This window comes from Monodon monoceros, unplaced genomic scaffold (assembly GCF_005190385.1).
Source record: "Monodon monoceros isolate NGI ecotype Baffin Bay Population unplaced genomic scaffold, NGI_Narwhal_1 Super_Scaffold_10, whole genome shotgun sequence".
Lineage (NCBI taxonomy): Eukaryota > Metazoa > Chordata > Mammalia > Artiodactyla > Monodontidae > Monodon > Monodon monoceros.
The window spans coordinates 2,263,910-2,278,836 of record NW_021703766.1 but is presented as its reverse complement, the minus strand read 5'-3'; the positions used below and the strand labels follow the sequence as shown (position 1 = coordinate 2,278,836).

General features: G+C 49.4%; 1 protein-coding gene across 1 annotated transcript in view; it reads right to left on the bottom strand.

Annotated features, from left to right (window-relative positions):
• Positions 1-283: 283 nt before the first annotated feature.
• Positions 284-14,927, bottom strand: part of CUNH16orf95 (chromosome unknown C16orf95 homolog) — a 191,019-nt gene continuing 176,375 nt past the window's right edge. Inside the window, exons 9-14 of the mRNA XM_029204943.1 lie at positions 9,854-9,990; positions 9,173-9,278; positions 8,015-8,077; positions 6,767-6,877; positions 1,536-1,700; positions 284-374 (exon numbers count right to left, since the gene is read on the bottom strand). Coding sequence (XP_029060776.1) covers positions 9,856-9,990 — 135 coding nt within the window. The 3' untranslated portion in view covers positions 284-374; positions 1,536-1,700; positions 6,767-6,877; ... (1 more) ...; positions 9,173-9,278; positions 9,854-9,855. The remainder of the gene's footprint in view (positions 375-1,535; positions 1,701-6,766; positions 6,878-8,014; positions 8,078-9,172; positions 9,279-9,853; positions 9,991-14,927) is intronic.

Genomic DNA, 14,927 nt, shown 5'->3' with positions numbered 1-14,927 from the left:
CAAACGTTGTTCTCAAATGCCATTTTATACCGCGGTCCTTGCCCTTGGGCAACGTGAAAAGAGCTGTTTGTCACCCGGCGATGATGGATCACTCAGCTCTCAGCACATCCTGCTACGTAACGGAAGCACAAAACCTGTGGCACGTGAGGGTAGCATTTATACCCTGTGTCATAACTGGTCAGGTAGGCGTCGCTGCTGACGCTGGCTGGGCTACTTACATGTCTGTAGTTCTGCTGGGATGAATGGGCGTCTCCCATCCTTCCTCAGCCAAGCAGCTCAGGCCCTGCTCACACAGACAGCAGAGGCACACGAGGACTAGTGGACATGGGTAAGAGCTCCTCCAAGCTTCTGCCTGAGTGACGTCTGCTAACATCCTATTGGCCAAAGGAAGTCACATAGTGAAACCCAGACTCCAGGGACAAGGAAATCTACCCGCCTCTTAGTAGAAGGTGCTAAAAGCACTCAGCAAAGGGCTTGGACCCAGGGAGGGCTGAGGCCCTGAGGCCACTTGTGCATTCCACCTGTCGTAGGTGAGGAAGGCCCAGGCCAGGGCCAGAAGAGATGCTGGGTGGGGAGACAAGGGGGCCTCTCTGAGCCCGGGTCCTCCCCTGGGCAAAGGAAGAGTGACTTGTCCAGGGTCCAGCACGAGGCAGTAGGAGAGCTGGAGCCCTTGTCCAAACCGTCTGACTCCAAGACCCCTTCCCCTTGAGGTGTGAGCCTGGGTGGATCACTAGATCCAACCAAGAAAAACAGAAACTCCGCTGAGTATTTAAAACAGAGAATTCAATACGTGGAACTGGTTGCTCTGATGATGGAAAACGGAGAAGCCAACCGTGGAGCCCGGGAGGTATGCACCGGCAGGAAGCTGCTGGCACCCTGGGGCCAGAGGGACAGAGAGGGGCCAGGGCTGGCAGAGCCTGCCCCTGCAGCAGCACAGCTGCTGAGCTGCAGAGATGGGAGCTGGTGGGGGAGGACTGAGAGGGGGAGGAGGAGGGGAGGGGAGAGGGGGAGGGGAGAGGGGGAGGGGGAGCAGGGGAGGGGAGAGTGCCCAGCTTCTCCCTCCTCCGGCCCTCCCTCCCAGCTCTCACCAGCGCCTCTCACCAGCCAGACCCAGCCAGAAGCCAGGGGAGCCTGCGAAATGCAGCCTCTCAGCCCCTGCAGCACAGAGCCAGCCAGGGAGGGTTGAGGGATGGGCCTGAGGGCACAGAGAGGGAGCCTCCCTAAGGACAAGTGGCCTCTGTCTCCCGTGTGCTCCAGGCCAGTGCACACATGCAAAGCCCTGGTTCTGACCCAGGAGAGCTGGGTTGGGCCTGAGACTCTGCATGCCTAACAGGCGCCCAGTGATGCCCAGGTTGCTGGTCTGGGGGCCACACTTCCCGAGGCAGCACCAGCAGAGAGCGGAATGCCTACAGGGAGACGCCCAGAGAACATTCGTTTAGTATTTACTGCAGCTGGGCTTTCCCTCCTCCTTCCAGCCTCTGAGGCAGGAACTGCAACGGGAGAGAAAATCAACACCACCAACTCAAGAGACTCACCGGGTCACCCCTCTCGTAGGTGGCCGAGATGTGATGCCAGGTGGCCCCTCGGCCCGTTTGTTCCTGGGCTCCGGGAAGTGGCCCACAGATGGCCACGACCCAATCGTCCATCTCGCATACACTAGGGGCCCAGCCTTCTCATTCACAATCTCAAATCCTCACGACCTGAAAAAGAAAGATCACCAGCTCCATTTTAAGTCGGAGGAAACCTAGGCTCAGGAAATTTAAAAACTTCACCACGGGTCCCCAGTGAATGAAGGCAGAGCCCTATTTGAACCCAAACCTGCCTAAACCCTCTGCTCAGGCATCACCCCTGCCTCTCAGGCTCACCCTCCATCACTCAGCAGTACTGAATTCGCAGAGCCTACAAGGCCCTGTTGAAGAACGTGGGGCCTGTGATCCCCCACCTGGATTCAGACTCCAGTCCTCCCAGCCCTCCCAGCCCTGCGCACGAGCTGTGCCACCTGGGACTCTCACTCAGGTGCCTCAGTCGTCAAGTGGGGACAATGACATTCCTGACTCCATCAACGCGTTGGGAGGCACCATCCAGTTATCCCGTGCGACCCTTGGCACGTTCACACTCTGGATAAATATCAACCTTGTTGTAAGTACACAACATTCATGACGCTTAGATTCTGGTGGAGAGACACAACGCACAAATCATCAAAACTAGGCATTCGTCGTGTGACTGAGTGTCCAAGATTAGAGTTCCAAGAGAGTGTGTGCGATGGAACAGCAGCACGGCACTCTCCGAGCCCTCGCCCAGGCCCTGTGGGACTGGGTGCCCGCGAGGCGGCCCGCTCTGTGGATTGCTCACAGCTCTCCCAGATGGGAGCATGTCCCATCTCCTCACCAAGCCAGCCTCCACTGCTGCCTGGGCTAAGACCTGGGGAGAGCAGCCTGGAATGTTTGGGGCCCAGACACCTCCGATGCAGAGGCGGCGACACAAGGCCACTGAAAGGTGGCCTCAAACCTCACTTCTCCAAACCGCACACAAGATGCTGGGCAAGTCTGTTTCTGAGAAGACAGGCAGGGATTTGAGCTTCTGGCGCTTGTTTGCACAAAGGATTTCGGCCTTCTTTCTCCTGTCACACAGCTTAAACACGTTAGCTGACCCTTAAATGGAATCCCCACGATGCCCCCCTCTCCCTCCAAGAGAATTTGCCGGTGGGGGGGGGTGCGGGGGTGGGATAAAATGCATTGTGTCCCAAGGGCTTTATTCCTGGCACTGTAGGGTTGATGACTCCATGCTAACTGTATCTTCTGGGTTTTTGAGTGTCTTTTTCTCTTCTCCTTTACCTTTTAACTAAAACACAACATAAAATAAGCGTTTTGATTGCATTCAGCTGTGAAGAGGGACGTACATATCCACCCCCCCCTCCGCCACCTTTGCTGGCAGAGATCAAACGTGAATTTCTCAAAAAACAAAAAGTGGAAAGTTTACAAATACAGGACTCAAAATCTGCAACAGCACACCATCACTGCAAGCCAGGGATGTGTGCAGTCTGACATGCTTGTAGGCAACCAGGCCTCCATGCTGTTTCTCTAATCCCACGTGCAAAGATGGCACCAGGGCCACTTTCTGCCAGAAAAAAAGAAAAAAGAAAGCCCAGAAGAGGCAATAGTCTCTGCACCAGCTCAGGCCCTATCAGCCTGGCTGGCAAACTGAAACATCATATTTTAGGCCGGAAGTGGTCAAATAGGCTGTTGAATTCATTTTCTAAAAAGTCTCACTCCGAACAAATTTATTCATTTACACGAAGTCTGAAAGTGCTTTTCCTTGTTGGGTGTCTGAAACCTGAAGTATTTTCAACCAAACAAGAAAATGTTCGCTGTTGAACGGCCTATTAGAGCTGTCACAAATGTGATTTCTGGGAATAAACAAGATCATAAGAAGGCTGGCCGGAGCAGAAACGTAAGTCAGCGTTAATAGGTGGTGTAACTAAATTATCCCTTAAGCCAAGGTGCTAAGTGACACAGCTTTTTGTGTGTGAATTATAATACAGTCGCCTCCCTGGGCCTGCACAGATCTGAATTGGACCTCTCTCCAGAATCACTAATTTTATTTTTCGGTTTCTATGTATCAAATAGCTCCCTCTGTTCTGCACGCGAACCAAAGTACTTGAGACATACAAATTCATATTTTCTCCATATCATTTTACAGAGGTTCACTTGATACACACCTGGTTCCATAAACAATGTTTACTTTTTATGGGTTAGTATCTTGCTCAAGAAAATTAAAACTAAGTTTCAGGAAGCTTTATTTTCATTCTAACTATTGTTCGCTGGTCACTGCCACTTAGATGACTTTTTCCCCAAAGGGTAAAACATCTTTAAAGCGGAACACAGTCTATTTAAACAGCTGGTTTTTGCGCAATCGTTTTATCAATGTGTAGATTCGAGGTATGAGTAGTCGGTGACTTGCTCAGGTTGTAAATTCATACAGGTATAAAAGCTGGCATGTCATTCAATTAAATTTTTAGAGAGCAACGCATGATTAATTACTACCAGTATGATGGGGTTATTGGCCTCTGCTGCATTGACATATTTCTATGTCTTTAAATAGGATTTCACATTTGGAGTGAAATGAATTCCTGCCTATCTCCCGGCCGAGGACAAATGATAACATTATTTTTAGGAAAAGAAATAGATCTTTTTGTTGCTGTTGTTGAATTCCAGTTTGTTTAAAATAATTGTCAACATGCACCCTATTTCTTTTTAAATTAAAGAAAAGATACAGCAAATTATTCCATAAAACAAATTAAGGAATCGTGTTGTCCCATGAAGAATCAAAACATTGAAATTATCCAAAAATGTTTTTAAACCATTTTAACATTAAATATGTTGAACGACGTGCTCATGGTTATTGAGACTCTCTCTAGCAAGAGGTGGGGATAGAAAAATGTTTGTTTGTTTTTGAAATCAAGTAGAAACTTTTCCCAGTTGGAGAGGAGGAGCTTCATTCCTGGGAGATGGAGGTTGAAAAGCTTTAAAAAGCCGGCCATACCATTTAGCAGGCGCTGATATAACGAAATACAATGCCCAGGGTGGGAGGCCCACACACATTCACCACTTTCAGAAGGATAATACTTTTTTGAGAAGGTGAGACTCTGGTATCATTATCTGTACACTCCTGATGTTAATTGGCCATTTGTACGCATATAAGATTCCATGCAATACTGTAACACGTATATTCTTCGTGAATGTTACAAACAGAGAATCATAAGTATATCGCTTACTTGATAAAACATAGACAGGCAACAGATACAATTTTGAAAAAGCTGCTAAGCGTTGCCTTTATAATGTCCATATAAATGTCCATATAAAATAATGTTTTATTTTGAACATTTCCAGAAAGTATTTCGTTGAACTCTAGCTGGGTGATGTCTCAGACCACTTCAGGACGGTGAGACACTTGGTAGTTAACAGTCGCCTTAAATACTTTTATACTCTTGGATGGCTTGGCACGTTTCAGGCCAGGCCTCAAAAAAGTTTTTCTTCTTGCTTTTAGAGATCACTGGATGCACTCCGGAGAGGTGAAGGGGGTAAATCTCAGTATCTATCTTCCCCACCCCCACCCGTGGGTCACTCTAGAAGTAACATCGCCATCTACTGGACAGCAGGGGAACCTCCCTAAGAAGGGGAAGGTTTCTGTTTCGGCAATCCAAACTAGAAAGCTTACAAAATATATTTAAGATGTACAATGCCATAGCTTCAGGGACAGAAGAGCAAGAACAAAATACTCTAATCAAAAGTGCAGGCAAGTGGAAATACCCTTTTTGCACAAACTGGTCTGCAGCAATTTTGAGAACTGGTTCTACCCCATCACCCCATCCCCTGCAACAACTCCCAGAGAGGAGGTGAAAAAAGTAAGACAATTGCTATTTTTAATTTCTAAGAGTTTTTATATTAGTTATGAATTTCTGGAGTGAGAGGTGTTTTTTTTTTGGTCACTAGTCAGCTCCCACCTTTTTCTCTGCACACTTCCTGGGGGTTGGGGACACGGGGGAGGCACACACACACACACACACACACACACACACACACATTCACACACTCTCTCTCTCTCTCCTTTGGAGTTCTTTAACCTAACAAGGCTTTGGGAACACAAGAGCATAAAACTGGGATAACCCAAATATTATTCTAAACTCTTTTTTCAGGCACTTAAGCAAAACAACTACCATTTTTGAAGTTTATATAACTTTTCCTTATAAATACAATCACATTCCAATTATACATCTGCATGATGTCGATTTCTGGATTTTCTTATGCAAGTAACAGTCCTGCTTTCCCCCCTTCTTCCTGCTCCTAACTGATCACTGGATTGGCCTTGAAATTTGAGCATTAATTGCTTTCTCTTGGTAATTAAAGTCAGGGTATTCTTTTCATGAGAGAACTACATTGTTTTACAATTTCCCATACTCCTTGGAATAGTTTCACGGAGGAAAGGAAAGAAGTCAATTGTGGCCCAGAATATTAATTTCTTTACAACCCTCCCAACACTTGACAAGATGTTCAGAAAAAAAATTTGGTAAATAGATAACATGTTAAATGAAAATTACAATTAAATTTATTAAGTATCACAATTCACCCACTTTAAAAGAGAAACATTTCTACTGAATTTTATTTTTCTTTATTACACATAATAAAAAAATTTTAAGTGTCCTAGGAGCCTTAAAGTCAGGCTTGCTATGGTATTACAGTCACAGATTACTTCATTTCATATATATATTCATTTCATATATATATATATATATATATATATATATACACACACCAAAGTATTTACATTTTGTAACTTAATTTCTCACTCAATAGAGTTTGAAAGATCTGGACATTATAAAGGCAAACTCATTTTCGGCTGGAATGAAATGAGAAAATGAAAATTTTTTAAATTCATTTTATTAGGTAAATTCAGTAGGGACTCCCTGTTAGCCCCTGAAATAAACCAGCCTGCTTCTGTTTACTTTCTCCATCTTTCGGAGCCTTAAAATGAAAATTGAAGTCACTGCAATAGGTAAGCATACTCCCCCTCCCCTTCCTACCCGATGTTTGTGTAGAAATTGTAGGGTCTCTTTTCCTAAAAGTTGAGAATGGTGCTGAGGGCTGACAGAGTGAGTTCAGCCTAGGAGCCCCGCAGAAAGCTCACTGGTAGAGAAAGAAAGGGGCAGCGGGACGGGACGGGACGGGACGAGCGGGGTCAGAGCCACAGGAGAGACTGGAGTACTCACAGTTTCCAGTGTCTGCTGCTGTCTCTCTGTGTCCTGGTCCCGATTCCAGAAGGAATGTGGCTCTTTGTGCAGAACCAGAATGCACATCCAGGAAGCTGGCAAAATCACTAGCTAAACAATCAATAGAGGAAACACAACAGATTAAAGTACCAAATTTGTTTTTTTCTCCAATAAAGGAAAAGAAAGTGAGCAGAGGGGAGGGTGGGGAAAGAAGACATGTTATAATTTTTTCCTGTGACCTGAGCTGGGCCCCAGGTTAATCTCAGTTCAAATTTGGATATTTGCTCTCCTGCACCCGCATAATATAAAGGATCATTCGACCGCCTGCAATGGACGCAGGCTTATCGCAAACCCTGAGATCCACTGTGTGAAACAGTCTGAGTTCCTGCCGCAGATCTGAAATGAGTTTTCCTATGAAAATACACTTTAAAACTCAGCGACCCCCGCCCCTAACGAACGCCTTCAGTGACAGGAAATGTTAACCATTTTAAGCACTTTTTATTTGCATTTGCTCTGAAGCTGAGGGAGTGAGGGGAGAAATGTACATTTAATGATTGGTCGTGAAAATCAGATCATGGAGTGAGCATGGATCTGCATGTTTCTGAGCCGGTTGGGGGGTGGGGGTATTGAGCATCCTGGGTCCTGAATTTGCCCAGACAAGAGTGACTTCGCCCTGAATTCCCACAGAAGCTAGAAAGGGTTTGCATATATAGCAGTTGAGCCGTATCTCAAATTCTCTTGCTCTGTTGATAAGTTAAAGGCAGTCCCCTTCCACTTTACAGCTGGGGAGTCTACAGAAAAGTGCCTGTCTCGCACTGTTTGTGGCACTGAGATGTGTTTGTGCGAGTGTTTTCTCCCTGGGATCAAAAGGGGAAAAAAAAAAAATTCCCCCCAACTCAACTAAACACTGAAGCTCAGAAACACACGGAATGTGTATAACATTGTCCTTCAGAAATCCATCTTGATTTTTTTAAAAAAAACTACTCTCTTTGATCAAAAGCCGACAGAGAATTACATTTTTCTCCATTCTGTTGCATTTAACGTGGACTAACACGGGGTGAGTTTAAACAAACAGATGGCCTGGGCATGAATGCTTCTTTCAGTTTGAGTAGCTCAAGGTGGGCTGGATCCATGGGGGGTGGCGGTGGGCCGCAGTCCGGAGGATTAGTTGGAGGGGAGGAAAGCTGCAAAGTTGAGGGGGGAGCTAAGACAAGAATAAACCCATGATGAAAACAATTTTTAAACTACCTCTCTGCTTTGAGCCTGCGATCCTCCAGCAAGTGTGCAGTGTAACTGTTGAAGTTCTTCTGCCTAAAAGATAAATGGCCTACTTGATTCAAGAGTGTCAAGTAGGAAAAACAAAACAAAACAAAAACTCTTCAAAGTATATTTTCAGAAGATAATCTAATGCACAATGAACGCCCGGTAAGAGGGGTGTGCAGGGGAGAAGGCCAGCTCCTCGTGGGAAATCCTGCACGACAGTGGTACTCCAGCCGCCTTGGGGTAGAACGGGGGCCAACTGAGAAAGGCCAGTCCTGGGTTGAGGGTCTTCACAGGGTTGAACTGGACCTACCCACCCCGCCCCCCGCCCCGAAGTCCCAATCAGAACGGCTGCTCGTGGCCTCCCATGTGGGAACTCTAAGCCACTGACCCACACGCCATGAAATCCTTCAGCCCAATGGGAACATACAGGGCTGTGCAAGACTGGGGCGAAAATTCTGGGGCGTGTGGACACTTGGAGGTCCCTGCTGAGAGCTACGCAATCTGCACTGTGTCTTCCCCATGTGGGAGGACGGAGGTGCTAGCTGGTGCTAGTCTACCCGTGGGTGGGCCGGCCATGGATGCCCCCCTTGGCCTCAGAGACCTTCCAGAATCCTCTTCCTCCACAGAAAAAGTCTGCAGAAGAGGGACAGCCATCCTCGCCTCTGCCCCACAGCCTGGGAGACATCTCACATCTCCACATCTCAGGTATTAAACCCCAGCCAACTGTTTGGACAGGGTCTGTGCCCTGGCTTCAGGGCCCGGTGGGTGATAAAATGCAGAGGGCATCACAGAGAACCCTCTGAGCCAGCGTTCCCTCTCCCTTTCACTGCCTGCAGAGCAAGCATGACCTTCCCTCCGTGCTCCTTCCCTCTGGTGCTCAAGACGCCACTGAAAGGAAGGGGAGAAAATATCAACAGGCCGTGTAGAGTCACTTGTCAGCAATGGCACACACCCCGCTGGGGTGCTTAATTAAAGGCCAGGCGATTTCTGGAGGATCAAACCAGAGAGAAGGAACCCAGACCCGGCCAGGCTGCTGCGTGGAAATTCAGGAGGCCTCTGGCCCAGGGACCCCACGACCCAGCGACCGGCCCCATGCTCGCAACCTTCACCGCGTCTCTCGGGTTCCCGGGCCCTGAGCTGTACCTCGAGCTCTTGGCGCTCAGATTCTAGCTTCCCATCCATGTTGGGGCAGACACAGCCCAAGCCTGGAGTTGGCAGGATCCCGACAACTTGGCGAAGGCAAAAGAGCCTGCAGGGGGAGGAAAAGGAAGAATGTTCTAGAAGGAGACAGAGCCCAGGCGCTGGGCCAAGAAGGCAAGCGACACCCACTTTTCTCCCTCACCTGCCCTTTCTCTGCAACACCGAAAGCAAACCAGCACAGCAGAAACGTATGTGCATAAAGAATGCAGTGACTGCACGCACACACACACGCACATGCACACGTTTTATTTTTAATTTATTTATTTTAAATGCCAGACTATTTCTTCTTACTAAAGGCCTTTTCTCACACTGTTTTATCCCCTAGTTTCACAGAGCTTCCCTCCTTCATGTAAACGAAGGCATTTCCCACAGCCCTTTGGCTGGAATGTTCTAAAATGCTAGCATCGACACATTTCTATTTCATTTTATTGCAGAAAAGTTGTTTTATGGCACAGAGTGTGTGGTGTGTGTGAAGAACGAGCAAAGGAGGGGGGTTCTGCTGCGGAGGGGAGCTGCCCCGTGGTGCCGTCGGCCTCATATAAATCCTGAACAGTGACAGTTGAGCTGGCAGGAGAATTTGGGAAACCAACAGACAAAATATACAGTGCAGCCCGTAGGCCTCACCTTTACGAGGCAGAGAGAGCTTCTGGATTGGGTGGGCCAGGACCTCCGAGGCCACTCATTAGGCACTTGATGAATTGGACATGGGGCCCACTGCCCTCCTGGGGCAGTGAAACGCTCGAAAACCAAGTTTTATTAACCTAATAAAATGAAAGGGAAAAAAAGTCAGGAAAATTTCAGCTGGAAGAATAAACGCGAGGAGCGGAGCAAGTTAACCTACTTTTCATGTATTTAGAACCGTTTTGGCAGCTACGGGCAGTTCCCAGAAAGACCCCACATTCCTAACATCAGATTTCAGCCAACTGGCTATCAACTGGCCACGGCAGCCTAGGAGATCCAGGGATGCGTTGTCTCCACGGTCCCGGGAATGAATACAAGTCAGTACTTTTTCATCACGTTTAACGACAAAGCCAGGGAGGGAGAGAAGGAAAAATGGCAAAGCAAGGTCTTCAGGCGCAGACAGGGGGTTTGGAGAATGAAACGGACGCTGGCTGAGGTCTCGGGAATGCCGTCGCACCCAGAATCAGGGCTGCTGCCTCACAGGGGAGCAGTAACGAATTGGAGTAGTTCAAGCACAGGCAGACGTGCCAGGCTCTATTTTACCCACAAACGCCTCCAGGGACCCTCAGCTTGGGCATGGGGGCTGTGAGGGTCCCTTCTCAGAGACCAGCCCAAGCCCAGCCTTCTCGTGCTCCTGGAGCCGCTCGGGGCCGTCTCAGTGGACCTGGAGCCTACTTTGTCCAGGGGCCTGGCCAGGCGACCACTCACCCGCAGGACGCAAGGGAGCTCTGTTATCTGTGGGACCGAGAGGCACAGGGTGCGGGCCAGCCTGTGTTCACACAGCGCCCCTGCACAGGGAGGAAACATTTCGGCAGCAGATGCTTCAGCAGGACTGTGCAGAGGAGGCAGAGATGCCTACTCCCGATTCCCCACTAGGTGTGCGGGCTCAGAGCCGGCCTCGCGGCACCATCACCCATGGGCAACGTGTCGGCAGCAAACGTTACATCAGCCAGAATCAACAAGCCCCACCCCAAAACCTCACCTCCTGGTCCCACTCAGCGGGCCGGCCCACACCTCCCCATGGCCATTCCTTTTTTTTAATAACACACATACACACACTACTGCCACTATGCATGTGTACGACCACTGTCCACTCCTCGCTGGGCCCAGCTCCGGCCTCTGGGCAAGCCTCTAACACACACAACCCGGCCCTGCCTGCGTGCAGATAACAGGATCTCATCTGCACATGCTCCTGCTATCCAGTTCCTAGGGTATTTGTGCAGCCCTGAAAGGTGGGATAGCTCTGGGTTTTTTTAAGTTGCTTTAAAATCTCATTGCTACAGGGGATTTCTAGGGCAGTGAAACTCTTCCAGATGATACTGTAATGGTGGATACATGACATCACGCATTTATCAAAATCCACAGAATGTACAGCACCAACTACGGACTTAACTGATATATTGATATTGCCCCATCAACTGCACCAAATGCACCACACCCATGCAAGACATTAGCAATAGGCGAAACTGAGGTGATGGGGTAGCAAGGAGATGGGGACTGGCCTTTCTCCTCAGTTTTTCTGTAAACCTAAAACCACTCTAAAAAATGAAGTCTACTAATAAAAGAAACCTCGCTGCCAAAGTGATAGAAGGAATTTTCCTTCACTGCTCTCTTCCCCGTCTGGTATTTCCTGGGAAAGCAGAGAAGTTCAGAAAGTAGAAAGTTCAAAACAGAACAAAAATCCTACCAGCGCACAGCTATTCCACCCACCCCATTCGAGGCCATCCTGTGTTGGGTCTGGTCTCGGAGGACGTTTTCCAAGACTGGTTTCTGCAGACAGGGGTGGCCTGATGCTTCTGCAGTAGCGACAGTGATAAATCCAGGTTACTTGAACAGTATTCTCATTTACTTTTTATTTTTACACTAACGTCCCATGGTTATGAGTGCAGTGACATGATCGCTGTTAAATAAACTGAAATCCTGCTTTCATTTCACAGCTGGTTCCATCCAATTTACAGTCAAATGTCAGCCCATCAACCAGGATTACCACGGTCGTTCTGCCCCTGCCCTCTGAGGCCAAAGAGAAGGGTTCTGGGCCCACCTGTGAGCCCACAAACCTGGCACGGGTTGCGCAGGAGAAGCCACCTTGGGGTGTAGACTCCGAGGTGAAAGCTGACCTGAGGAGCCTTCTGCCCCAGTGGGAGGAAAGATGGGAAGCTCACTGCCAACCTCTAGGGAAAGATGGGCCCTGTCCCTGTGAGAGAGAGACAAAGATGGGGAGAGACAGAGATAGTGAGTCAGAGAGAGAGAGATGGGAGGAAGGAGCAGAGAGACAGGGACAGAAAGAAACAGAGACAGAGACAGAATGAGGGGTGTCTGTAAGCCAGAAACTCGGCCTCCCTGCTCATCCTCCCTGGGAGCTGGCATCTGTAGCCCCGGCCAACGTAAGCGTGGACGCAGGGCAGGCACTGCATTTACACCGTTTATACCGGGCCTGCACCCCCGCCGCCGTCAGCCCTGACACTCAGGCCTCGGCATGTCGGTTGCTCCGTCCTGCGGCCTCAGTGGCGCCACCAGGTGGTGAAAGCACAAACCCAGGTTCCCGCCCTCCAGCTCCGCTGCAGGAGCTTTTTACGAGGGTAGCCCCAGGATTTCAAACACCATGCACACACAGAGGGAGACACCCAGAATACCCAAACCACCAGTTCCATTCTGCCTGGAGCCGACTCACACACAGTGTGAACCCACAGCGCCGCCTAAATCCAGCCGGCGGAAACATGGGGAGCAGACCCAATGTCTGGGGCCCCCAAAGGAAGGGGGCGACGAGGAACTCCCAAGCTCTGGGTTTGGGGACGTCAGCCCCAGTGATGTGATCGCAGCCTCTCTCCTGCCCTTTGTTAGCTCAGAGCCAGTTTTCAAACCTCTAAACCTGGCCCAAGCCCCTCACGCTTAAAAGTATACTATAGGGTTGGGAGGGTGGAGAGAATAGAGGATATCTAGCAGGAAATACACACTCCAAAAAAGAAGAGCCTCCTTAATATTCAGCAAGGTTGTGGGCATTGGGGTGGGGGTTACCAGGCAAGGACGGGGAGGGGAGGAGTGCCCAGGCACACCTGATCTCCCCATCGCCATCCTTCCTCAGGGTCACTTTCTAGACCGCGCCACAGATGTTTTTACGGCACTTCTTAACTGCTGGTTGGCATTGAAAATAAACTTCAGCTAGTACTACCCATAAACAAGCAGTAATTGTCAGAGCTGACGTTTATTGGGTGTTCCCAGCAGGCTGAGCTCAGAACCTGACACGCTCCACCAGGCACTTCTGGGAGGCACCGCTGGCACACCCATTCTGCAGATCAGAAAGCAGAGTCACAGTAGCTGTGTCACCAGTAAGTTGCTGAGCTGGATCCACAGCCCACAGCCAAGCCCTGTCTCTACCCACCTGTGTCAACCCAGGTGACGTGAGGGGCTGCCTCTCACTAAGCATGGTTATGAAAACCCAAGAGAGAAGGAAAGCAGATTTCACTCCATTTACTTCTCCATCAAAGTTGTTTTAGGAAACAGGAAGCCCAAGGAGAAATGTTGGGCCAGGGGAGACTGATGAAAACAGGCCCAGCTGGGCCAAAGGCTAGACACAGGAACAGCCAGCTCCGAGGGTGGCACGTAACTTTGGGGCCGTCTCCTGGCGTCAGCCCTCCTGAGCAGTCTGGAATTGGCTGCCCAGGAGGTTGCTGCCCTTCTGCATGGACACTTCTACCAGAGAACGGACAACTTTCCAGCACACCGACGAGAAGCTGTACAAAATAAAACAGGGGTGAGCACACAGACCTTGGGTCAGAAACACATGGTTTGGGTGTGTGAGCTCTTTCCCTTGCTTTGGGGCAAAGTGTTTGGCCTTGCAGAGCCTCAGCTCTTTCACCTGCAAAATGGGGATCATCACACCTGGTCTGCATGTCCTCATGTATGACGTGCAATCCAGCATCAGATGGGGAGGAGAGGCCCAGCAAGGCCATGTCACCAGGCTCAGGGTTCCCTTCATGCGGCCTCAGCAATGAGCACAGCTCTTGCCCTGGGGTCTTGGCAACACCTCCCATCCGCATGGTCCTACTGACCCCACAGGGCTTTTATCCTGACTACCCAGCAGTCTTCAATGGGAACATTCGTATAATAAAATGCTGACTGCACAAAATGTATGCAAGCTTTTGTAAAATATCCAAATGCTCAGACAAAGGCTAACACACCAAAATGCCAGACTCTGGCGATGTTTAGACGATAAGATTACTGATAACTCTTTTTCAATCCATAGTGTTTAATGTTTTAACTACCTGGATAATAAATAAAGGAAATTAGGAAAAGACAAATAAATACAGCTTAGAGGAAAATAGATGCCTTCTTCTCCTGAACGACACTCATTTCCCACGTGATCGGTGACAATCAAGGCCGCACAACCATGCGCCTTGTGCATGGCGCTGAGGCTCTGCAAAGCCAAGCACTTTGCCCTGAAGCAAGGGGAAGAGCTCAGACCTCGCAGGGGCCAGTGTCCGGCCCCTCAGGAAGGACCCCGTCCCTGCCCCTGCCCCTGCAGCACCCAGGCAGGGTTCTGGGTTACGTTGAGGAATGCTCCCAGGCCTCCTGCTGGACGCAACTGTCTGCCCCGACCGGGACCCAGTCCACCCTTCCCTTGCCATGGAACATTCATGCTTCCCTACAGCTTTTCTTTCTCCCTTTTTGCAATTATAGACAACGATGCAGCCACTCTATTTGTGCACAAAGCAGCCTAGAGCTCTGGATGAGTGCACGGGGGATAACATCCACGCTGCACACCGCTGTCCCCATGAGCCAAAGCCAGAGCCAGCTGTGGGTCTGGGATCTCTTTGTTTTAAGCTTCTCTGGTCCTGAGGATAAAGACCAGCCCGCGCTGGCAGACAGTGCAGCAGGCCCAGCCTCCAGTTCCGTCCCTCACACGGTAGGGCCCCTGCTAGAGCCACGGGACTAAAAATAACCACCACAAACAAATAAAAAGCAAAGCAAAACAAAACAAAAAGCACCCCAGCATCGAAAGCTGGAAAACCCGAGGCCC